The 25,025-nt window shown below is 36.1% G+C and overlaps 1 protein-coding gene across 8 annotated transcripts in view; it reads right to left on the bottom strand.

Moving 5' to 3' along the window:
• Positions 1 to 540: 540 nt before the first annotated feature.
• The window catches only part of PLS1 (plastin 1), a 43,520-nt gene continuing 19,035 nt past the window's right edge, over positions 541 to 25,025 (bottom strand). For 6 of the 8 annotated variants that reach the window (XM_041718090.2, XM_041718092.2, XM_041718091.2 and 3 more), the window contains exons 2-17: positions 23,961 to 24,068; positions 20,441 to 20,604; positions 19,163 to 19,292; positions 17,386 to 17,518; positions 16,407 to 16,488; positions 14,917 to 15,082; positions 14,679 to 14,821; positions 13,518 to 13,613; positions 12,058 to 12,253; positions 10,334 to 10,354; positions 7,037 to 7,115; positions 5,878 to 5,992; positions 5,040 to 5,173; positions 4,085 to 4,208; positions 1,937 to 2,061; positions 541 to 1,472 (exon numbers count right to left, since the gene is read on the bottom strand). In XM_041718090.2, coding sequence (XP_041574024.2) covers positions 1,337 to 1,472; positions 1,937 to 2,061; positions 4,085 to 4,208; positions 5,040 to 5,173; positions 5,878 to 5,992; positions 7,037 to 7,115; positions 10,334 to 10,354; positions 12,058 to 12,253; positions 13,518 to 13,613; positions 14,679 to 14,821; positions 14,917 to 15,082; positions 16,407 to 16,488; positions 17,386 to 17,518; positions 19,163 to 19,292; positions 20,441 to 20,604; positions 23,961 to 24,030 — 1,914 coding nt within the window. In that variant the 5' untranslated portion in view covers positions 24,031 to 24,068 and the 3' untranslated portion in view covers positions 541 to 1,336. Of the gene's footprint in view, positions 1,473 to 1,936; positions 2,062 to 4,084; positions 4,209 to 5,039; positions 5,174 to 5,877; positions 5,993 to 7,036; positions 7,116 to 10,333; positions 10,355 to 12,057; positions 12,254 to 13,517; positions 13,614 to 14,678; positions 14,822 to 14,916; positions 15,083 to 16,406; positions 16,489 to 17,385; positions 17,519 to 19,162; positions 19,293 to 20,047; positions 20,344 to 20,440; positions 20,605 to 23,960; positions 24,069 to 25,025 lie in introns of those variants that run through there. The other 2 variants (XM_072933265.1, XM_072933266.1) reach the window with 2 other exon arrangements.

Genomic DNA, 25,025 nt, shown 5'->3' with positions numbered 1-25,025 from the left:
CAAGTAAATCAAGTCCCAACAATGCAAACCAGTAAATAGGCAGAGGCTAATGGCTTCAAATCTGAGCACTTAATTCCCTTCAGTCTCCTTTATCCCATTATATCATAGAAACTGGATGGATGCATCCCTTAGTACTGCTACCTTGTGTGCAACATAGTGAAGATGTAAAACTTAGTCCAACTGCTTGCTCATCAGGATTCACCGGTTCTGCCACACTTAGGACTGGCTTCAGGACCTGAGAGAAAGTAGAAGCTTCATACTTAAAAAAATAATATCTTTAATTTTGATTTAGTTTTCTTATTGTTTGGCATCTGGTAACAACTTTATTAAATATCCAGCTCCAGCTTGGTAAGTAAATATTTACAGCTGATGAAAAAGGAGCACAAAGAGTTACTTTAAAATTACCAAGATAAAAATACGTATTTCATCTCATCCAGACAATGCACCAATCTTTCTACACAAAACCTCTGCACACGATACACACTTTTTAAAAAAATCAAAGAAATTATATATAAAGAAATGCAATACAGTAATGAGAAATTCCATAGTGGCCTAGCCAGCTCTTTATTGTTTTCTTAATACAAGATTTTATGAAAAGATTAAAAAAACTCAACCAACAGCTGTTTAGTCCAACTGCAAAACTTAGCATATATGCAGACCTAACAATGACAGGACATTCTGCTTTCTATTGCTGGTTTTTTCATACAACATGGTTTGTAAAAATTTCTGCTAAGTAACAGAACTACTACATATATTTAAAGATAATTCCCACAAAAAAGTTTCATCAGTTTAATCAGTATTCATAAGTTATCAGACATTATCATAGACCTTTACTTGCTCTGAAATCAATGACAAGACTCTTAATGGCTCCAACAAGAGTTAAGCTCTCCAAGAATAAGGCAAGGATGATAATTTCTGTGCAGTTTGGAGTCCAACAGGATTGGAATGCACCTTGAGACTTGTATGACTACATATAAGTAACACCCACAAAAATCAAACAGTGTTTCATAATTGGTCCTCAAACAACATATATAAAATAATGCAGGCTCTTACAGTGCTATGGAAACTAATACAAATGAAGCTTGATTCATATGGGTTTTTCCAAGCAATACAAATCTATGATGCTAATTTGTTAATGAACATGTTCTGAAAACGGTATTAGCCATAAATAATTCATGTGTTATGAAACTGAAGAAAATTAACTATTATAAACATATTATTAAAAGATAACTGATATTTGTGCATACAATTTTTCTCATACTAAGTTTCAGAACTCTGTAAACTGCGAGGCATTCATTGTGCTTAACATGGCAGAAAGTTATATTACATGTCTGTATTATTTTATTCTGTTCAGTCCTCTTCCCATCAAACATGCAAACACTGTCATCACCATTTTTGGCTTCACTTCAACCAGATCATCTGGGAGAGCATAAATACGAGCACCAATTTTTCGAGCAACTGAAATGGCATACCTTGGAAAACAAGAGAAAACAAATACTGTTACCTTTCTGGCTTCTACTAATATGTCAAAATTCACAACAACGAAACCAGATTCCAGTAGCAGTATATGCCTATTTAACAGTACTTAGGCTCTACTAGAAAATGGACATTACTGTGAAGAAAATGGACATTATTGTGTACTGGCAGATGTTTTACTACTGGTTCTCAAAGCATTTATTTTGGTCAAAAACAGTATGAGGTATGGTAAACTTTTAAGAAACCAATTTCAGTGCAGTGGTGGTAGGTCATATCAGCTGTGAATTTTAGTTCATATTTTAGATACACTAGAAAAATAAATAACATAACTTATATTCTATTTTAAAAAATCAATTAATATTATCTTTCTCCTAATAAAGTAGTAAATCATGCATTACACTGTGAATTCATGCATTTCCTGCATTTCAGGAAAAAAATGAAGTATTCATTTAAAACTTACTTGGCATTGTTCAATTTGTCTTGGTAAGAAAGGTCTTCTCTCTTGACCATTTCTGGACGAACTGCTTTTGGTGCAATGGCATCTATTAAATCTAGGACAGGTAAGCTAGTGCTAATTGATCTGTCCTAAAAGAAAAAGACTCAGGATTAGTTTAAGCAATCTGCTTTCATTATTCCATCTTCAAAACGCAAAAAACCCTACAGCACATCTTCCATGCATACTGAAAAATAGAAGCCTGTTTTCTTACTTCATAGTGTGAAGGTTTTCCTCACCCTTTATGAATTCTAATGTTCTTTTCTGCCATCAGTATTATAATGCTCACCATGCTGCTATCATTACTGCACACATGGTTTAAATTTATTTAATCAAACTTCCCTCCTTAAGCCCTAAGGAAGGAAGGGAATTTTGACAGAAGTTCAAGGACCAGACTTTCAAGACAACAAAAGAGATCCTTACAGGTCCCCATACATATATTTTCCTTGTTTTCTTTCCATGGAACTATTTTCTCCAATAGTTTATGGCTCACTCTTTCTATAATATTTCAACTGAGATGGTATTCTGAGCTAGCATGAGCAGTCTGTGTTTCATATTTAATACACAGAGATTCTAAAAGAGCAAGTCCTCCTGCTGCCATCATTCCATCCCAACTGTCTGGGCAGAGGAGGAGCTGCTGATGCCAAAGCAAGCACAGCTGGTGCCCAGGTCCTGCAGTAGCTGAGCGCCACGGGGCACAGCTGCCTTTGTCACCAGGTCAGAACTATGACTGCCAATTCAGAGAAGTCCCACAGAGCCATCACTAATTATACACCTAAAAATACTAATATAATTCTGCTTCAAGGCATTAAATTAATGGAGTCCCCAAGTCCATAAGACACACCTTAATTTTTACTGTTTGAACTAATGGCAATACAATAGAACTTGGCTTTCATGGTCCACAGTGAAATATAGGGCACTTCTGCATTCTCTACAGTCTGCTTGCCATAGTAATCCCAAAACCCAAACAGTGAAAGGCAGTATTTATGTGACTGTTGTAAAAAATTAGTAATAAAAAATGAATACTGAAAAGTGTCATTTTACATCAGTACATCCTTATCTTTGTTGGTTAACCATCAGGTGAATTATCTTAAAAACACCATTTCAATGCCCTTACAAACACAACCAATGTCCCCCCAAAAACACAGGCATACCAAAGGCAAGATACTGGGACAGATTCTTGTCATACTTTCAATTTATTTAATACCACCATTATAACAATTTATGTAGAAGTAAGAGAAGCAACAACATCTCATAAGAAAATGAAAGCTTGAGTTACCTTCTAAAAAGAAAATTAAATATTTTTACTTAATTTTTCGATTAATAACGCTTACCTAATTAAAATTCATAACATAGTGAATACTTAAGTTGCTAGGTTCTCCTGTTTTGAATCAGAGACACAAGTGTTTTAGGTTATAAAATGAACCTGTACAAGAATGTTACATTTGTGTGCCATTAGTAATCAGCCATTTCTTGAGCAAGAAATTCACATGGAATAACACACCTGACACACATATGGCTTCTTTCGTTTTGAACACTTAAGTAATGTGGAAGGAAAGCTTCCTTTATCAATATGTTCCTACATGCTGAACGGGAACAGGTCCTGTTTTCCCCCGGCCTGCTGCACTTCAGCAGTGCCAAGGACGACACAAGGTGTCGCTGGCTACCCTGGGCTCCCTCTCCTGGCTCTGTCACACTGAGAACATCCTTTTAACCAGCTCCCAGGAGAAGTGGTCATATGCTCCCGGTATGTCCAAAATCGTCTTTCTTGTTTGTACAAGTATGAGAGTGCCTATATAAAGAAACTTGGAAAATAGACGACATGCCTGGCCCAAGACTGGTAATTTCAGATTAGAAGCTCCTTTGAAAGTTTAAAGTTCTTTTCTTTGTTTTTGGGCTTTTTGTTTTGTATCTTACTGCAGTTACTATAAATTCTTTTACATGTCAATATATTTGTAAAATACTTTTGAAGATTCAAAGACTAGCCGAAGTATTTCCATAACCAGTTTTGCTAGTCGATGGGAGAGCCACTGTTAAAACCAAATCATTACCAGATCAGGTTAAAAATCCCAGGTCTTATTGTATGTGGAAAGAAAAGTAAATAAAATTGATTACCTTGAAACTTATAATTGAAGTTTTCTTATTTGCTTTTGCAAGTGTTTGATTCACCCACTTAATAATAATTTCATCATTTACTTTTTCACCCTCTCCAAGATCAGATAGTACATTCAAAGTATACCTTCAATAAAGAGAACAAAAGCCCAAGTTAAAATGAGTGGTAGAACTCAACTTCTCCTACAAAGCTACAAGCAAAGGTAAAATATTACTTCATTACAGTAACAATGCCAAGTACTCTTCTTCGTAAGGTACCCTTACCTTACAAACTATATAGCATTTGAAATCACTTTTTCAGTGGTTACTGAATAAAAGAATAAAATACCCCAAATCTCATAATATTCACTGTATCATCTTTATGCATTTGTTTTACTCAGTACATCATAATTTATTTTACTTTCTAAGTTTAAATGGCTCCCTACCATCCTAGTAGGGGAAAAAACCTGAATCACAGCAGTCTGAGAACAAAAACCACTAAGTGTTTTGAGATAGGTCTAAGAAAACTAATTTGAGGAAAACATTTGCAATAAAACAATCCTTAATGAAATCACTTCATAATAATTTTTTACTTGCTCAATACAGTAGCAACATTTTGATTTAATGATACTAATGTAACTATAGCTGTGATGGCCTACAATTTTTTACCTTTTTAACTTCTATAGTATATGTATCACCACTTCCCTGGGTTTTACAAATATTTAAATTAATCTCTACTTACAGAAAGATACACGGAAACAATATTAAATAAGTTGAGGTCTTTCTACTTGCTGTAGGATTTATAATTTTAGTCGCAGTCAAAACACATATACAATTTTATCTTTGAGCATAGGGATATTTAGAGATTGCGCACTACAATCCCAGTTGAGTGACCTGAACACTACCCTTAATTTGCCTTGATTTACAGACACACATGCACAGACATATATACACATCTATAATATACTGCCTAACTTACCTCCTCATCAGCTGCCATACCAAAGCCAAAGTCAGAGTTGGATTACCCTCATTTAGATCGTGTCCAGCAATACCAACCAGTGAGAATTTGGCTTTTGTCTTCCCAAGTTCTACTGCATAATTGCAATTCTCAATCTAAAAATAAATTTTGTGTGCAAATAATGAAAACATATTAATATTTCTGCAATACAGACCTATATTCTACATGTATTTTAAATTACTTTGTATTACTGTTACCTACAGTGAGATCTGAAGCTAGAAAATATTTCCAGTCTAGCTACACTGTGATTAAAATAACACAGTTTTTACTATAAATACAATTATGCAAGATTCCACATTTGAGAAAATCAAGTTTCTACTAAGGCAGTGAATAAAATACATTTATATCAAAACTACACTTTTAAAGATATTGAAATGTGTTCTTCTTAAACAGGCAGTAATTTTTATCCTCTACATTTCAGGCTTCACAACAATCACAAAACTATGTGAAACCTTGGATTCTGCAAGTCTTGCCCAAATCCTCTGGGCAGCAAATAAAACTGCTCTGGGAGGAAATGGCTCACAGTATAGGAGCATCTAGCAACAACAGCCACATTAGGCCTGAAGCTTCCACTTCTAGAGCCAAATCAGGCCATAAATTACATATCGCTAAAAGATGTCCACATGTAGAAACTAAGGTGATATATGATATTTATTCTTTGGGATAACATCTGACAAATATATTTTCCTTTTTTTTCTCCCAGGACTGTGTCAGTAGCACAGAAATCTCGACAGCACAGACTGCTATCAGCAGAGTGGGAGGCAGTGGAGCTGGGCTGCCTCCCAGAGCAGGCACCCACCTTTTTCATGTTGCCCCCGAGCAGTGAGTAAGGGGGTTTGTTGACATGGTTCCACTCAACCGGGACACGCGTCATGTCGTACAGTTGGAAGATGATTAAAGCATCAGAAAGGTCACTAAACCCAGAGCAAAACAATGGGTTTAAGCACAAAAGCACAGATTGACAATCAAAATAAGTACTTGAGACTTCTCACAGTCTAATTAAGTTGCTGAAAAATTCCAGACACTTAAATAAAAACTGGTGCTGTTCTGTAAAGAAACTGGCCTATATTCTACTGCTTGATTCCTGCAATCATATACACCAAATTCTGCATTTAATTTCATTAGTTTCACAAATCTTAGTGAAGCAAGCTCAGTCACTGGCTTCAATTAAATAATTACTTTCATAAGGTAGGCATAGACAAAATAGCTGCTAAAAGAGTTTTAATTTATTGATCCAGCTTTAGTTCTCTAAGGACTTTCCCAAATGTTAAATACTCATGCTTTATCAGCAGATGCCTACAGATGTATTTTGCTAAAGAATAATCAAAACCAATTAACTTATCTTGAAAAAGAAGAATAGCAGGAAAAGTATTATTTTCCCATTATATGTTGCAATACCGATAATCCCCATCAGCTATGTAACAAATGAAATTCTTCACATTAAGCTACCTACAGATCACTTTACAGAGGTCCAAAAACAGAAGTAATGAAGCCAATTAGTAAATAAACATACAAGCAGGTGTTCCCATTTGCTCCCTCAATCTCATCTTTTATTGACAGGATTTGAATCAACTTCTGGCATAATTTGAAAGTGACCAGAAGCTTGTTATAAAGCCCTTCATCTGAGGGAATACTACACTGCAAAGCTTCTTACAGTCTACTGAAAAAATAAAAATGATGCATCATAAAATACAATTATCTCAACTTTTAAAAAATGTAATTCAATGTACAAGTGAGTGAGGGGGGAAGACTTAAACCTTCTTAAGTTTTCTAGTCTATCTAGATTATGACTAGAATATTTGAGTCAGATACTGCTTAATGTGTTCCTACAGACCAGTTTTGAAGAGGAAACCTGGAAATCAGTATTCTAGTAGAAATACAATTCCCCCCTCTTCTTTCTTTCTTCCTTCCCCTGTTACCCAAGGGAAGTCAAATAATTATTTTTAAAAAAATCTTACCTGTATAAATGATTAACATATGGGCTTACACCCAGTGAATTCATCCAGTTTCTGAAAGTCCTTTCTTCCTTACTTTCTCCTATGGTGACAAATACAATTCTATATAAGTTATTGGAGAAAATACTTTAATGAGCAATGTTTAAATGCTTCTCATATCTCTCACCGCCACCCTCCCACCCCAAAAAGAGTTCATAATTTCCCAAACAGTAGTCTATACTACAAAGCAAGGCAATCCTATGCAATTCAGATTCACTCAGTTCTGGGCACAGGGCAGGGCGACTACAGGGAGTAGTATTATTAGACTATATTTATCTCAGTAAATACAATTTGATAAAATACAGAAATGATTTTTTGTTATATTTCACATAATTAATATATCATGGAGATGATTAATAATAATTTCCTGAAACTAAAATGAGTGGAAACTGCATTCAAGAGTTTGAGAGAAATAACATCTTTTAATTAAGTTAGTACTAACACATGAGGCACTACAACTCCACTATCCCCTAACAGAATTTGAAAGTATTAATTTGCAAAGGGCCTCCCCAAAGCAACAGATTTCTTTTTTTTTAGTTCTTTGCACTGAAAACATGAAGAGGTAGTGTTGTATTGGTTAACTTTGTGAAGCTATTTATACTGCCAAGGGGGCCAGTTATCCTCACAATTTTAACCAGCAATTCTACTTATAATAACTGCAGAAAATTCATTAGGAAGTAAATCCCAACCTTCACTTTCCTGACATACATTGCTTTTATTATTACAATCACGAGTCCTAACCTAATTCTCTTTCTCTATAAAGTTACAGCTTGCAATAATTCATTAATTTTCTACATATAACTCTACCTAAATTTTAACATCTCTGTAGCCATCTACATGTGAATCAGTGCTACATAAGCTGTTTTCTTTTGCATCAAAGAGGAGCATTTGAGAAAATATTTAGCCTGAATATGTAAGCTTGGAATAACCTCATCACTTTGTTCCCCTGGGTTGATAATCCACAGTTAAGAAAACAGGGAAGACACTGAGGAGGGAGAAAACCTCTCCAAACAATGAAAGAGCAGATTTCTTCACACTGAAGCACAAATATCTATGCAAAATTTTTCTCTGCTGTTTTCATTTGCTCCTTAGAGGGTAACAATACCATGTTGGTCTGATGAAGTGTATATAGCAGGACAACTGTCTCATTTAGTACTGCACTTCTAGGCTGACTAGAGAATATTTTTGTAAAATTAAGCTACTGTGTAAACATGTATTTATCATTAGACTAGAAAGAAAATCTCTTTAATATTATCTTTTCATGCCTAGACCTATGTCATAACATTGAATTTTAGATAGAAGCTACCATTTTAATCTAGGTCTCTTACCCTTTTATAGAAAAAGCTCTGGACTTCAAAAATTTCAGCTGTAGTTTACAGTTTCTAAGAGAATAAATTTTATTTTTAAAGTTTCAGCCATCTTACCAGGTTCTTTCCAATTATTATAAAATAGCTGAAATTCAGCTTACTGATACATTTTCTAAATTATTATTTTTTTTCATATGCAATTCAAATTAGTGTTTGTTTCGAATATTTACTTGTAAAAATAACCACAGAGCAACTGATGAAACAGAAGAAACAAAGAAAAATACTATTTTGCAAGACCAGAGAGCTTTGTTTCATGTATTTCTTGCTACATTAAAATTTAAAAGAACAATCCCACTTTGTGACAAAGTTATTAAAAATATCAGTTTTTCCATTTAAAAACAATCATAACTCAAGAATGATATATAATTTAAGTTTCTAAAGAATATCTTTGAGATTATAGTATTTTGAAGCAAGTGCCTTGCGCTTTTTAAAATAATTTTATGGTTAATGAGCTTTGAGTTGATTTGCAGTACCTAAAATACTGACTGCAAAGTGCTTTTAGGAATACTTGTCCATTACAAAGACAGTACCAAGGTTATTTAGTGAACTCTCACTAAACAGCGTAGCCACAAAACCAGATACTCAGCAACTGCACTCAGACTGAGGATTTTAAAATGCTGCTTAACATTGTCAGGAGAATCCAAAGTAGACAAGCAGAAGCAAGAGCATGCAGGCTGGACAGGACCCTTTTGGAAAGTGAGAGTCCAGGAACTAAACCCAGCATACTATATTTAATATGCCACTCAAAACAAGCCCCTTTATCATGCAATACATGAGTGTTCATAAGTTTTCCAGATGGCTGAGAACTGACCGATTTTTTCTCTCTATTCTTTTATTCAAAATATACCTTGTGATCCTACCAGGAGCATATCTTCTGCTGAGTGGTGCAGCAGATAGCCAAAATCATTGGGAAACTGCAGAAAGGGGGCAGAGCTACACAAAAGAGAGAGGAGCAAATTTGGTAGTATCCTTTATATTTATTGCCATCTCTTTTTTGAGATCATTACACTGTGGAACTCAGTGGAGAGCAGCCATAGGGAGGGGAGCAAGAATCCAAGGAACTCAGAATAAATCTAAGATTATCTCTGGAACACAACTGAACTCAAGATACAGTTGGACCCGAAGTTCAGCCAGCCTGAGTGGGACTACTCAACCCTCTTCTGGTGACAGCCATGAAGGCTGAGTAATCCAAGCAACAGGGCACACATCTGGAGGAAAAGTTGGTGGACACAAGTCCCTCCTCTTCCTCCCCCCAAGAACTCAGCTTTCTTTGTGACTTTGACTCCAAACTGCTGCTTTCCCCACAAGTGAGGGGTTCCTTAGATCAGCAGCAATATGCAAAGGTGGTGCAATAACTGAGCTCTCCACCCCCACACAGTATCCAATGTTCATTTTGCTATGTCAGTATTCCTGAGAGATATGCTCTCCATATTTCAGTGCAGATCACCAGACACATTATCAGGGTGGATGTCAGTTTATGCACAGCATTATCTGTCTTAAACTGAAGAGGACAGCCACACCATGCTGATCAGGTGGGACAGTCCCTGAAAAGACTGAATGTACACAGGAAAATGAAAACTTTCAAGAAGCTCTACTCACTCACACATGCCTACAGCTTGACATCTTGGTTCATGGAAAGCCCTTACTGGCTAAACCCTCCAAAATACCTGTATGGCATTTGACTTACTGCAACTCTTGCCCTCGTTTTATATGCTGTGGGACTTTTTCCCTTCCCTTTTACTTATGATGGCATATTAAAACAATAGAAAAATGTAAGAACAATGCAAAAAATCAAACAGAAAAAGACAGATGATTAAACAATAGGGAAAAAAAAAGAACGAAAATTGCAGAATAAACACTTTTATGGAGTACAGAAAAGTACTAAATACAGTACCTACATTAGGAGGGGTCAAATCTGCATTTCATGAAGCAAAACAGGAAAGCATTATAAATTATGAGTCAGATTTCAACAGACAATCTATGATGAAACTATTAAGAAATCAATGTCATATTTTATATCACTAGCTTGAGAAAACATCAGTACAACAGTACAAACACAGGACTTAATGGAAAACAAATAATACATTAACAGGATAAAAAGCATTAACAACATTGTCTTTGGGCTGAAATAACTATTTTGATGGTTTAGATCTACTTGACACCACGGGAATTATTATTTGAGGGCAAAAAGGAGTAATCTACTTTTCTTTGAACAGATAACATTGTCACGATTATCCATCTCTAAAATATATACTGTAAATAATAAGTTAAATTCGGCTGGATTTTATCATTACAAAATCACAGTCTAGCATTCAGTTGATTGTAACTTTTTTAACTGGTTTGGCTGAGACTTTGATCTCCATCTAAGTGTTTCAGAAAAGTCCAGAAAATAATTCAACTCTTTTTTCCTATGCCATTGAAAACTCTTCCAAATTTAACCAAATTTTGAGTATTCCAAATCACACCAGCAATTTTATCTTCAGAGCAGAGAAGCTGAACGGAATATATTCCACCTTCACACAGCTCCTATATACACTTCCAAGAGCTGACATTTCTAACAAAACTGAAGCAGAGGAAGAGCAGACCTTTCCTTCAGTCATTTGTCCTGGCCAGCAGGGACTGCAGTGAGTGGCCAGCAGGGACTGATATCACAGCTGAAAAGGGAAGACAACATCCTGTGCTCTACAACCTTTATCACAGCTAGCACCCAGCTGAAGCTAGAAGAGCAAGAAGCCTGGAATAGAAATGCTCTGAGGGGTACAAGATTTGTGACACAGGGATGCAGCAGCACAGACAAATAATGAAAAAAAACAGGAGCAAAGGAAGATGGACTCACCTAGATGGAAAGGAAACCTGATAGGAACAGTAAGAGAGGAAGGCACGAGAAGGCAGTGCAGAGGACTATGTGAACACTGCTGATGATTCTCCCGAGTGCAGCACCCCTGATTCTCACACTCCTTTGAGATCAGTGAACAACTATGAAATACACTGGTAGGAGCCATTCCATTATCCCAGATTAGCTGGTCCACAGCAAGGGCAACAGCCAAAGATTGTTACCCATTATCCCTTTAACTCTGGCATTAGAGATCTGAACCGTACAGTTAAAGGCCAAATTCCCTGACATGACAGGATCTATACAGGCTGTTGATGCAATAGATTAATACAGGCTGCTGATACAGAAGCCTTTAAAAAAAAAAGTTTCTTACTTTAAAAGGCAGCAAACATACACACGCATATATATAAAAGCACTATGTGAAAACCACTTTTAAGGACTATTACAGTTGCATATGATAGCACTGCAAAGAAAAGCTAGAATTTGTACATCAGCTCAAATATAAACAGCATGGAAAGCAGCACAGGAAACTGAAAGAAAAGTAGGAGGACAGTTTTTGCTGCTGCAAATGGATGACAGAAGGTTATTCAGGAATAACCATTTGGTGAGGCTAACACAAGTGAACAATATACATGCTACTGGGGTTTTCTGCTAAGGTTTATATTGGCTGCTAGTAAGTAAACACAGGCACCAGCACACAAGGATCCTACATCACAGACTAGAAAGAATACCTAAATAGAAACTACTAATATTCTTCTCTTCTGTATAGTTAGAAAGTTGAGTACCTTCTAATAAATTGAGATCATAAGATGAACTGTCAGGCTTGTGCAGGGCTGGATATGTGTTAAAGAGATTTGCAACAAAAGCCAAATTGAGCTTAGGGTTCCCTGCAACCACATCAGCTGGAGTTACAAACTGTCTGCAGCCCAATTTATCTGCCTGTTGGAGCATGTATTCAGCCCTCCTCAAGTCATTTTTATCCTAAAAAGAAAAACAAACAAAAGTTAATTTACAATTAAGTCTAGTACTAGATTCTACTGAATCATCAGGTAGGGAAATCTTTAAATGACCCACGTCAGTTCCTCCCTCATCCTGCCAATGCCTGAGCTAGCTCTTACAGCCCGTGACAATTCCCCTCTGCCTTCTACTGTCCTTCACTCCCGTGGCTGTTAGCACAGCATTCCTCATGAATCACAGCAACTGCAGCCAGGAGTGTAGAGATTAGATTTCCATTTCCAGGCTGTTGATTCCCATATTGTGTATCCTCCTACATGTACCAAAGGTTCACCATCACTGCATTAAGCTAGTATTCTCAAGTAATTCCAGATGATGCCCAAAACCATCAGTAAGAGTTTGAACGCTTCCAACTTGCTGTCCTGTTAATATTTGTTCTCTTAATTATCATAAGTTGGCAACTCATTCTTTGTTCATTAGTATTTATTAGTAATATACTGGTTTATTACAAAATTTGATCATATAAACTATAGGAAATTATATGGAAAAAATTTACTTCTACTCTCTCACTCTCAAAAAATCCCAAACAGAACAAACAAAGCAAACAAGGAATTTAAGAGAACTGAAACATGTAAGAAAACAATTTTGCACATGGGTTTCATGATTATAATGAATAACGAGATTATACTTTAGATTCTGATTGATATATAGGTATCTCAGGCATGCAGTTCAACTTTGTATCAAATGCACTCTCAGAATAATCCTTCCAACAGGCATTATGAAGCAGCTTAGGCAAGTGTTTCCACATCATCGTAGGCTGGTTTTAGATGCTCTGTCCTTTTACAACTTAAAGCTTGATGGATGCCACACTTTGCTGTGGCTATTGGAAGGGCTCACATGTTTTTTCTAAAAGCTATTTGGTTAGAGGAAGGAACAACGGTTGTGAAGTCTATTCTTCTTCCTTGTCTGAATTCCAGAGGAGGACAACTGAGCAGGTTGTTGCAATATTCATGTTGGATGACCCAACTGAAAATCAATATACACTACTCCAAGTGAAACAGCTCCAAACATTTGACTGCAGGATGCATTATCCTGTTTAAGCAGCTTTGTACAACTTACTCAAGTTTTTCCTCATTTAAGCTTTTATAATAACACTGAGGAATCTGGCTAAGTTTTTGCACACCTTAGGAAACAGAAGAGGATTCAGGGACAACCTAGTCACCAGAATGTTGGATACATACATAGACGTCTCAGATAATTCCAGTCTATTTTTATATTTCTGGATACTTACATGAAATCCCGTAAAGTCAATTTTAATAGGCAATTGTTCAAGGTCATCTCCTTTGGGTGCAATCTGATTTAATAGATGAAAGTATGCTCTTGAGTCCTAAAACCAACAGTGTAACATTAAAAAATAGGAAGAAAAGAAAAAAAAAAAGCAGCAAGTATGTAGCCTTCCCTTGACATTTATTACTCTAATAGTCCAATCCAAAAGCCATAGGAGTAAAAAATACAGCACCCTAATTTCAGTGAATATGGATGAGGTCATACAGCCATTTTACTACCCTGTTTCATATAGAACTTACTTAGCCAGATGACAGAGAAAAGGAATATCTGCTAATTCATCTGGACAATGATAGTTAAATTTATTCTGCTGATTATTAACTAGACTGTTGTAATAAAGATATTCAGCGTAAATTTACGTAGTCACCCACAGAAAGGATCCATTTTGCAGTAACAAAGTAGAAGAAAAAATAAACCCCTACTAGTTTGAGGAGTATTTACTGCTTCTCTTAAACACCATATAATTTTTTTACCATAGAAGCAGTTTTCATATAAAACCCTCGTTACAGCCTGTTTTAATAACAGCCTTCTTGGTAGCATTTGAAAATATGTAACTTACAATTAAGGGCATGGTTTTCTCCAATGAAAGGAGGTCTAACCACATTAAGGGAATATTCCTCCTTTGCTTTCAGTTTTAAAAAGTTGTGTTCTCTCATCAGCTGGGCTACTGCACTACTCTGCCTGCCTTTGCAGAATGACTGAAGAGAGAATCATGGAGCTCTGCCACCTGCCCTCAGGAACCTTTCAGCCCCCGTGGCAGCCAGCTAACACACCAGCAAAGCAGTGACTGGCAGTTATTAGGCAGCTAGTAAGGTGGTGCAAATTATCCTAAATAACTCCAATAGCCATCTTACAACATTAGAACTTCCCTATCAGCTTGTTGGAAATGTTCACTTTGCACTGTGATATGATAATAACACGGGATGAGCAACTGAATAGATGAGATCAAAATGATGCTCTTTCAATGTTGAAAAATGCAGGATAAACCTGCAGCCAGGTAAAGCAGATTAGTATTGTATCTAAACTCTTCTGATCTGACAATTTTTTTTCTATGCAATATGTGTTTTAATACCACAGTGCTCGATTATGAGAAGAAATAACTACATACCTTAATGTCTTGGCTGAAGTTACTGATTTTCTGCCACCCTGCATTGGCCAGATGGTAATTCACCCAGCGTAGCAAGAGCTCTTCTGGGGAAAGCTTCATTAACTGATCCAGCTCTTCCCCTTCATTTAGTAAGGCAATAAGAGCTAAAAGCAAGTTTGAAAGAAAGCTGAAATCACTGCTGTTGTGGTCTGAGCTAATTCCAAGTGGCTGGCATTGCTATACCTGGAATTACTCTTACCTTCATTTCTGGAGATCTCAATATCAGCAAAAAGGCCAACTTTAATGATCTGCCACAAGAGTCCTAATACCAAGTGTGGTTTTCCTTCTTGCAAATCCTGTGATCCAATATTGACAACAGTGCAGCCAATGGCAGATGCTGAGTTCAGAGCCAGGTTTAGGTTTTCCTATTTGGAATATAATCATTGAATAAACTTGGGAGATTGTATATTTTAGTAAAATTGTTATATTAAACTTTGGAAGAAATAATGCATTAGTTCAATGGCTTCCAATGGAAAACTACACTCTGGAGGTTTTTGTGAACTACCGGGCATCTTACCAAAATTTAATGAAAACAATGACAGTGTTTAATATGGACCCACCAAAAAATTGCGGACCACATTCTGCAGCTGGGATTACAGAGGTTATTTTAATCAAAATATTTTTTGCAATTCCTAAGTATCAGTTATACAAATTAAACAATGCTGCTTAGCATGCGCTGTATATGCATTGCATTGATTTGTATAAATATCAGAGGCTTGATCCTGAAAAACACGTTCATATGGAATTCCTGCATGGAATCCCATGCAGGATACTAATGACATCACTGTCATCCCATCTTAAATCTTACACATTTATTCAAGCAATTGTTAAACTGTAATTGAATGAAGAGCATAAGAAAATCATGACAATTCAAAACCTTGACACTCAAAGTAAAGCTAGTGATTGTCAGAAATGTTGACAAAGATTCCAAGAAAAAATAGCTGGCAGATCTCACCAGTGTTACTATTTTCTTGTGTCATATTTCATTATCTACAGCGGCAACAGAAACACATGCACTATCACCTCTGCTGACAAATGTTTTTTAAATAAGTAGCAATTAAAAAACCCACTTGGAGGATTTAGGACATATTGTGGTTTAACTTTTCATATTTTAATGTCACTGCCTAAAATGAAAAGTCTGTCATTTAATGGAGCCTTTTCATCCACAGTTTTTTCTTATTGGGTCGGTAACTTATGGATCTACTTCCCTCTCCAGACCTGTTTCCTTAAACCCTAAGTTCTTAAAAACTGTTTCTGTCAGACTTTCCCATGACTTCACACACAATTAAAATAGATCTCATCTTCTGTCAAAGCTGCTCTCCAGTACTGAACGTGCATCATCCTTTCACAGAGTATACAGCCCTGCAGTTACTTTATACATGGCTAGAATATAATCTGGCCATCCACTCAAAGTCTAAAATTATTTTCTTCAGGTACTCAGTAAGGCAAAATAAAAATAGCTAATGGAGAAAGAATTAGGGAAAACAAGAAAAAACTAGTTTTTCTGTAAATCATCTAAGAAATAGGAGAATACAATAGAGTTTATTAGAAAATACAATCTCATGCTTCAGAATTTTTTTACTACATATAATTTAAAACTTTTTTTTCTCCACCAGGAGAACTGTCATTAAAACAGAAAAATACTTTACTTTTTCATTTGTGGCAAGTTCCTATCCATGCAATACTTACAGAAATAGTGAAAGGAGTGAGTTTTTTCTTATTAATAGCCCTTTCATCAATTGTATCTGGCTGTGAAAAGTTGATCATTTTGCTAAGAAAGAAAAGTCAAGAGTTTATTCAAACTTCCATTTCTCAGAAAATATATTATTTGTTTATAAACTACTAACACTAAACTACCTGCAAACAATTCTGACAAGATTAAAAAAAAAGACCATCCTCTAAATCTCCTCTCTCCCATTAAATAACTCCACATTCATTCAGAATGCTCCAGATAATATATTGCTTCTTCATTTTATAATTAATAGATCATATCTATAACTGTCAAAGAAAGTTCCTGAGATTAAAACTGTAAACCCAAGTAACTTAAATGGTCTCTACTGAAAAACTATAGTATAATCAGTATATTTCTGCACTGCATTTCTGTAGTACCTCATATCTACATGGATTTCAAAGACTAATTCACATCAATACTAACAGCTAATCCCTTGTTACCATGGTGTGTAAGTACTAGGAATCCACTTTAACTAGAAAGTTACAGCAGACTAAAGTTAAGGGACCTACTATATGCTCTATGTTTTGCCATGGATTTAATTAAGATTTTTGCTCCTGATAGCCCATGATTTAATGACTATAATTAGTAACTCTTAAAAATATTTAAAATAGTAAATTTTTTAAATTATTTCAAGTAATGAATTTATGAACTGTTTAATTATCACCTTTATAAACAGCCTGCATATATCTGGCATGTGTAATTATGGGTCTGAAGTGGATAACTGCTTCTATAACATATGCAGAGTCACATAGAAAATATGCTAAAAATCACATTTCTATGGGCAAACAGATTTTCCCCACCTTGCACCCAGATTGAAATATTTAAGAGTGGGGTCTTGATGTTAAAGCCTGTCTAAAGTTTTCTAATTCATGTCACTGTGATCGGCATTTAACCTTTGAGATCAATTCCTTTTCTTTCTCACAGCCTTGGACTCACCAAAGAAGGATGCCATCTGCAAGGGATTTAAACAGACTGGCATCTGATGGGTTCATGGGCAGGAGGTGCTTACAGTCTGGGTCATCTTGTAGAGCTTTATTTATCCAATTAACAAAAGCAACTTTTTCTTCCTCTGACAAGAAAGCATTAAAATAAAAGATTAACATTTCTATGAACAGCATACTTGGGTCAAACATGTTCATCTGCAACAAAACCCCTTAGTTTCACAGAGGTCAGTCATTAAAAAAATCAGACCAATGAGAAATAACACAAAAAATGCTAAGTACAGATTGACCTTTCTCCCATCACACCCTCAAAGTAACTGGTGATTTTCTGAAGGATAACATGAATATCACAGGAACATCATAGGGAAGGTATCCTCATGGCTGACTTCAAATTAGTTTCTCAGCAATGACAAAGAGGGGAAAATGTCTCATCTGAAATATGCAACATCTCACTCCATGCACTGTTTGTTTAAAATGCAGTGTTTCATTCAGCCTTCTGCTGGACTTCAGAGACTGGCTGCTTTTTGAGACTGATCTGAACTGCTGAGCTGTCTCTAGCTTTGAGAAACTGAAAAAGTTTAACATCTCAGTTTTAAATTCTCTTTCATATTCAGTGCATAATTTATTACTATGTATCTAAGAAAGCTTATTTGGATAACAGTCAATCAAGTCTCAGTATCCAAATTCCCAAACAGTACAGGTGGTTTTCACCTCACCTCAAGAAGCACCTGACTCACTACACTTCTTTCATTGCCAATGGGAAACAATGTGAAATGATAGAGCACACTTCCCCATCATAAACGATATTTCTGGTGAGGCCAGGCCCGGTGAATCATGCTCTAGTGGGGCTTGTTTCTCTCCACCAAAAACAAAACTGCATCTAAAGAATCACCTCTAATGCCCTACAGGGATCCTTTGGGATGGAGCATATCCCCTACTTTGAGGATGTACCAGGTATAGCTGGTGCTGGAATCCTACTGAAAGAGACCTTTGGTTAATCAAAGTAAATCTTCCCCATATACAGAACCTTAACACAATCTGGAATGACACAAATTCCAGGCTTAAATCAATCAAAAAAGTTGCAGTATTGCTCATTGCAATATGATCCTAGAAGGTGGTTCACGTTCTGGCTAGGAGCTGCAATGCAATTAGGCACAATTACCAACTTAAATTACATACACCAGGGGGAGGTAGAAAGAAACAGATCAAATATTAAAAGCAGCTTCTTCAGTGTGAGATGGTCTATGCAAAAACCACGTGCGAGCGAACAATTCTGTAATGGCAGAGACATTTGAGGAGGGCAGTCCATCCAGAAAGGCTATGGGATGGTTTGCAAGTGGGGTTTTAGGTCATGCTACTTCAAACTCTGGAAATGAAAATGAGGATTCATTTATTTTTTTCTCTGAATATAGAAATAAGAGTCCATTAGCATATAATTAGGGCAAAAACTTAGCGAGAAGTTTGAATGAAAACTTGACTAGCTTTACCAGAAGTATGCCAAAGGGGTCATTTCCTGCCCCACAAGATGTCAGTGCTTGTTTTCCTCTTTTGCTCTCACACACATGCCCAACTTGCCTCCAAGTGCAACTAAAAGTGAAACTAAGCAACAACTGAACAGAGTTAATAAACTACTTTTTCTATCTCCACAGGCTTTTGCTGTGTTAATTTGCTTTTACTGCCAACAGTTTTCAGTTAGGCTCTGTTTTATCTGTAGTGCAAATTCAAAGAGTCTTCCTCCATGGAAAATTTGCCCATGTTTAATTATTTCTTACCTGAATAAGAGTGCTGTGTCCCCTCACTAGATATTGCTGATGTTCCTCCAATCGCTGTTATACCTTGCTTTTTGTTTATTGATTTTCGAAAAGATTTGCTAACATCTTTGCTTTTCAATTCCTGAATTATCTGAAATTAAAAAAATAGAAAACATTTTGTGATTAATTGTACTTCAAATAAATGTTAATTCGTATAAGTAGTCTAGAGTCAGTAGTTAATCTGACTGAATTTGATATTTATATTGACTTCTGTTAAAAAAAATAGTTCCTATTTGGATAGCAATAGCTATACTGGGTATCTAAGATATTATTTCACAATGAATACCTCTATTAAGCCATGCTGTCTAAAAATATAGATATACAAATATCTACACAATTTTCCCACCAATATTTTGTTAAACTGAAGAACACAACTAAAGACACACATTTTTGATGATTATAGTGTATTTTTCCCACTTATTTCCCCACATGGCTTGCATGTAAAAGGTTATGACATGACAGTTAAACATGCCCTTCCTCTTTTATCAAGCTAATACCATTTTCCACCTGCCTGCAATGTAAACCACAATGGATATGTTAGTATGTCCTAGGTTTGCCCAAATACTGCAGAGGTCTCAGACGACAATGAAGCAAAAGACACAGTTAATATCTGGAAGCAAATACTAGCATGTTCAGAATCTCAGAAAGAAAGATCAATACTTCAACAAGCAACCTTCTGCAATTAGCAGCAGTACTCTAACTTCAAAGCAAAACATCATCATCCCAAAACACCCACAAACCAACAGCCTGGTAAGTTCTTGTTTCTTTTAAAACGCACCAGTGAGCGATTCTCATTAGAAAACCCTAAAGCTTTCAAATCTGCTCAGTGAAAGGGAAAACTTGTACCTCATTCCCATAATAAACAGCCATTAGTATAGAGATTAAGCATAGTGAAGCACTACTAAGAGCATTCAGAGGCTGGTATCCAATTGTCTGCTCTTTTCTTAGAGCCAGGGCTGACCCAACAGTTCCTACAAAATTTAGTCCTTCTCCTCGCCTTGAAGGAAACAGAAAACATGACTGATTGCAACGACTGTTCTTTCACATGCTGCTGAAATCAGAACCATTAAATTAAATAGGAGTGTGAAAGATAAAAATTAGAAAATAACTATATAGGAAATTCTAGGTTGTCACAGAAAACTCAAAATAATAGTTATATATAAAAATAATACTTAGTTGTACCACTTAATTCTCAGTAGATATCAGACAGTAGAGAAACATCCAAAGGAAAGGTCTTACAGAGACAAATTCTTCAAAGTTGATTTTCCCATCCTTGTTGCTATCTGTCACTAAAATGATTTTTTCTACAATCTCCCGGACTTTGTAACCAGGCAAGGGCAGACTTGCTTCTTTAAACAGGTCTTGAAGCTCGTAATCACTGACATACCCACTGTTGTCAATATCTGTAGAATGAAAGCACAAGCTGTTATACTTATGTAAACTCATGCATCATGTACTAAGGTATGGTAACTGTTAAGAATAAATGAAGCAGGATAAACACAGTTCTAGGAGATGAGTGTATGTTTCTCTCACATAAATAAAGAAGTATGAAAGAATGCTTGTGGGTTAGAGGCACAACTATCTAGGACTTGTGCCATCTTGCTTTCTTAGGAACTATCTCAAGATGCCAGAGCACAGATACAACAAGATAAAAAATTTGCAAATAGTGAAGTTTAAGATTTTTTTTTTTTAAGACTCCCAACAAAATTATCTAGAAACATTCAAGTCATAGGGACATCAATTAATATATGCTTACTGCAATACTAAACCATTTGCAATCAGTAAGCTCAAATCTGATGCATGTTGTTATTAGAAGAGCAAACTTCCACAAGAAAAACCTAGAACAAAAAAAAAACCAAACAAAACAACAAGAACTCTGCCTGACTGCATTTTACTTCTTATCCTAGTATCTGATAAACATTTTCTGTTCTTTAAAACTTTTGATGTGGTTTGACTTACCTGTGAAGAGTAAGTCTGTTATGATCTCTATCTGTTTATTAAAGATGACCTTCCTTTATCTATTAACTGGCTCTATTGGGAGCCATTTGAGCTGCCACCTTTCCTTACACTTGGCTCCCAAGGCCACATGGCAGGAATGGTCACGTACAGCAAAGTATCAGAATGGTTTTTTTCAACAAGAGGTTTGAAATTGTGGAAAGAAATTAAAGGCCGTATCACATAAAATAAATTGAGTATCATTTGTGTTATTCATGATGAATAATGCAGCAGTACAGAGACAATTAAAAGTACTGTACTTTCTCCTTTCGCCAATCTCTTTGCAGAAAGCTGTCTTGAATTCATCCTAGTATAATAATCATTTTACACACCCATGTTTTCATCCAAAGGAATACAAAAATGAATCAACTGCATTACCTGTTCCTGTTTTTTAAAATCTATACATATTTCCATATCTGTATATACATATTTATACAAGCAGAACTTGAGCATGTCCAGTAAAATAGCCTTACCTGTGCCTAGGCTACACAATGAAGAGAAGTACTTCTTTTAAAAGGAAAAAAGCTGTAGTTCATACACAGTATAGATCACGTCCAATCAAATTTAAGTCCAAAAGAAATCATATCCTGCCAAGTAAGCCTGGATATAATGTCCATAGTTTTATATATTTAATGCTAATATTTTCCATTTTTGACAACAATTTTCAGCGACTTTCATGATGATATTAAAGCTCCTGAAAAATACTAGTTAACAGTATTTTCCCAGCTTTATGAATGATACATTTCTAAGACATTTAAGAGAACATCACAATGAATCAGAAACAGAAGCAGATGATGTGGCCACCTCTGACTTGTCAAGGTGCTCCCTCTTTTGGGTTTTTTTTTTCGTTTACTAGTTAAAAACATCTCTTCATATTGTATCTAGTATCAGAACTCAGTCAATAATACCAGAGTAGATGAATGCCTCTCACAGAGAAATATGCTTTCATCTGCAGCCATAATTGCTATACAGTAATGTTATTGTAATCCATACTACACTATGTAGCTTCTGTACAGCTTCATAAGGCAGCCACGTTTCACTGTAGATAAAAGCCTAAAAATGCAGGGTAAAAAAAATTGTGGTTTTGATACTATCAAAAGTTCACAAATCAATACACAAATGTGATGTCTGCATATGTACTAATTCATCCACTGGCTTGCAGACATGTAAGACCGACCATACATAATAACAGGGATGGTCTAACCAGCAGAGGACATGCTCATGGGCTCACTCAGATTACCAGCTATTTTATTTCTCCAGGTTCATCTTTCACTGAGGGTAAGTTTCCATGATGACAAGCTGAGAGTTAAATAAATGCCTTCTCTCAGTTTACCAATTTAGCAGCAAGCACTTTATCCATACAGACATTAGAAATGTGAAAAAAATTTCAAAACTAATGATGCTTAATTTTTATGTTTTACAGAAAGCATAATGAAAAAAATGCTTTTCAGTGAGTAGGAGCAGTATAGACAACTCTTCAAGCAGAAATATGAAAACATGCAGGCAGAGAATGGAGAAAAAGAAGGAATACAGATAGTATTGGTGAAAACCAAACATAAAGAAAAGCTGTCAGCCAACACCAGTGAGTCACTACCAGTGGTAACATCTCTTAGTACACTGATACATGTATATAGTGCCCTCCTCCTTGGTCTATCATTCCAGCACCTGCAGGATATCAACTACTTGAGCTATAGATGTCCTGATGATTGTTCAACAGCAACTCATGAATTATCTTCCATGGATGTATCCAACTCCCTTTAGAATTTCTACTCTTTCTTTGGTCTCAACAACATCCTGAGTCAATGGGTTCATTGCTCTATTATTTATTGTAAAGTTAGTTCTTTCTATTTTAACCTTCCTGACTCTCTAATGGACATCACGTGATGCCTGTATTGGCAGAACCTGAATAAATCCCTCTTCACTTCTACATACTACTCACAGTCTTCCAAATCTCCAAGATACAGCTTCCCAATAGCTTTTTTACCATGTAAAGACTCCTAATAGTTAAGACTTCTTGCCTAAAGTGATCCTGCTCCCCCATCATGACTGATTACAAACATGGTTTTTTGATTTCCTGAGCTGCAGTTACAAAACACCCCTCAGAATGTCAGTAAATAAGAAATAAAGCATTTATGAACATTAACAAGAGCAGCGCAATCTAGAAAAAAGGGTTAGCTGCTATATTATTTCTTACATTTTCTACGTGCTCTCATCAATCTGTAAACATCCTGTCAATCATACAAAACTGTACAGTTATTTATTAACATTGGCATAACTAACCCAATCTTATTAACAAAAGATAAGAAATCTCCAAGTTTAGTTTTCTTAAAAAATAAAATCTGATTGAATAAATGAAATTATTAGTTCACCAAAGCATGCAAGTAAAAACCAAGTGTCAGTAATCTAACATGAAAATATATAACACCTGAAGCTTAATCAAACATTTTACCAAATCAAGGAGTACAGAAACCTGAATTTTGAGACACACTATGCAGCATATACAATAACACAGAAAATGCTACCACCCTGCAAGAAAATGTATCTGTTTTCAGTGCTGAAGTTAAAAGAAATTAACACATGTAGTTCCAGTGAAAGTAAAGGGCCCTATGTAAACATTCTTTTTACATTTTTTTAGCTATTACTGGCAATACAGAGGGAAAACACAGCTCTATCAAAACCATAATCCATAAAGATTTCTTCCACAAATCCTAAACAGTTTTGTAGTGTTAATGGCATCCTTATGATTCCCTTATTTAAAACACACCTATTTTGCCAAATGCTTCTCGTAGCTCTTCAAGCTCTTCACGAGATATAGTAGTTATGTTGTTCTCCATCTTCAGACAGCAGAAGTGTTGTCCTCAATTGCTAAGACCTAATAACAACAATAAACAGGTAGGATATAAGGCAGGCTGTAATTCCAGACACATAGTTACTGATCTATTCAACACGAGGTACCAGACCTGAGTGACATGTCCAGACCTGGAGCACTTAAAACATTACAAACAACACTTTAAGGTACATCAAATACCTAGCAATTCATTTCACTGGAATAGTGAGTGAAAATTCACAAGAATAGTACCTGTTTACATACAATTGATGTTTTCACATAGAATAAGCACTGGCCAGCAATCTACCTCCACTGTTTGAGTGGTTTTCCAGCATTAAAATCTCCTCACACTTCAACAAGCAATTTTTGGAAACATTAATTTCTATGTGAGATGCAGTATCATTGCCAAGCAGTGGTTAGTGCTGGGACCTAGCCCTGCAAAGCACTGAGCACTCCAACATTTACACAACACAAAGCTCAGTGGGACACTGCTTACAATCCATCAGAGAACACCAGGGCGTCTTGCCACAACTCCACGAGGTACCAGCACCTGACCTCTACCTCTGTTCTGACACTTATCTCCTAACACTGCCAAGAGCTGAATGAAGGCTTTTACTGAACAAAGATTGGAGTCTCAATGGGAATCTTTCTCTATTGACCTCTTAGAAAAGCAGAACAAAACTGAAGGCACCTTCACAAGAGTTGATAAACTCCAATAAAAGATTTTGCTTCTTATCAAAGCTTTACTACAACAGGATGATTCAGATTTATTGGTATTAAGTGCAGCTTTGTAAAGAAGCCACATGCAGTCGCCTCAACACACAAGTTTATATTTGCATTTGCCATTCTCCACTGCGCAGAGCCACTGGCACACACAACGCAAGCCCAGGGCAGCACAAGCCTGCCTGCACTAAACTCTGAGCAGCACCTGGCTGGAGACACAGAAAGCACAGGCTGCTACAGGAGGGGCTGTGACTGTCCTAAATATTCAAGCTTCATCTT

The sequence above is a fragment of the Taeniopygia guttata genome, chromosome 9 (genome assembly GCF_048771995.1).
Source record: "Taeniopygia guttata chromosome 9, bTaeGut7.mat, whole genome shotgun sequence".
In the NCBI taxonomy this organism is placed as follows: Eukaryota; Metazoa; Chordata; class Aves; order Passeriformes; family Estrildidae; genus Taeniopygia; species Taeniopygia guttata.
This window is presented reverse-complemented; position numbering and strand designations above follow the sequence as displayed.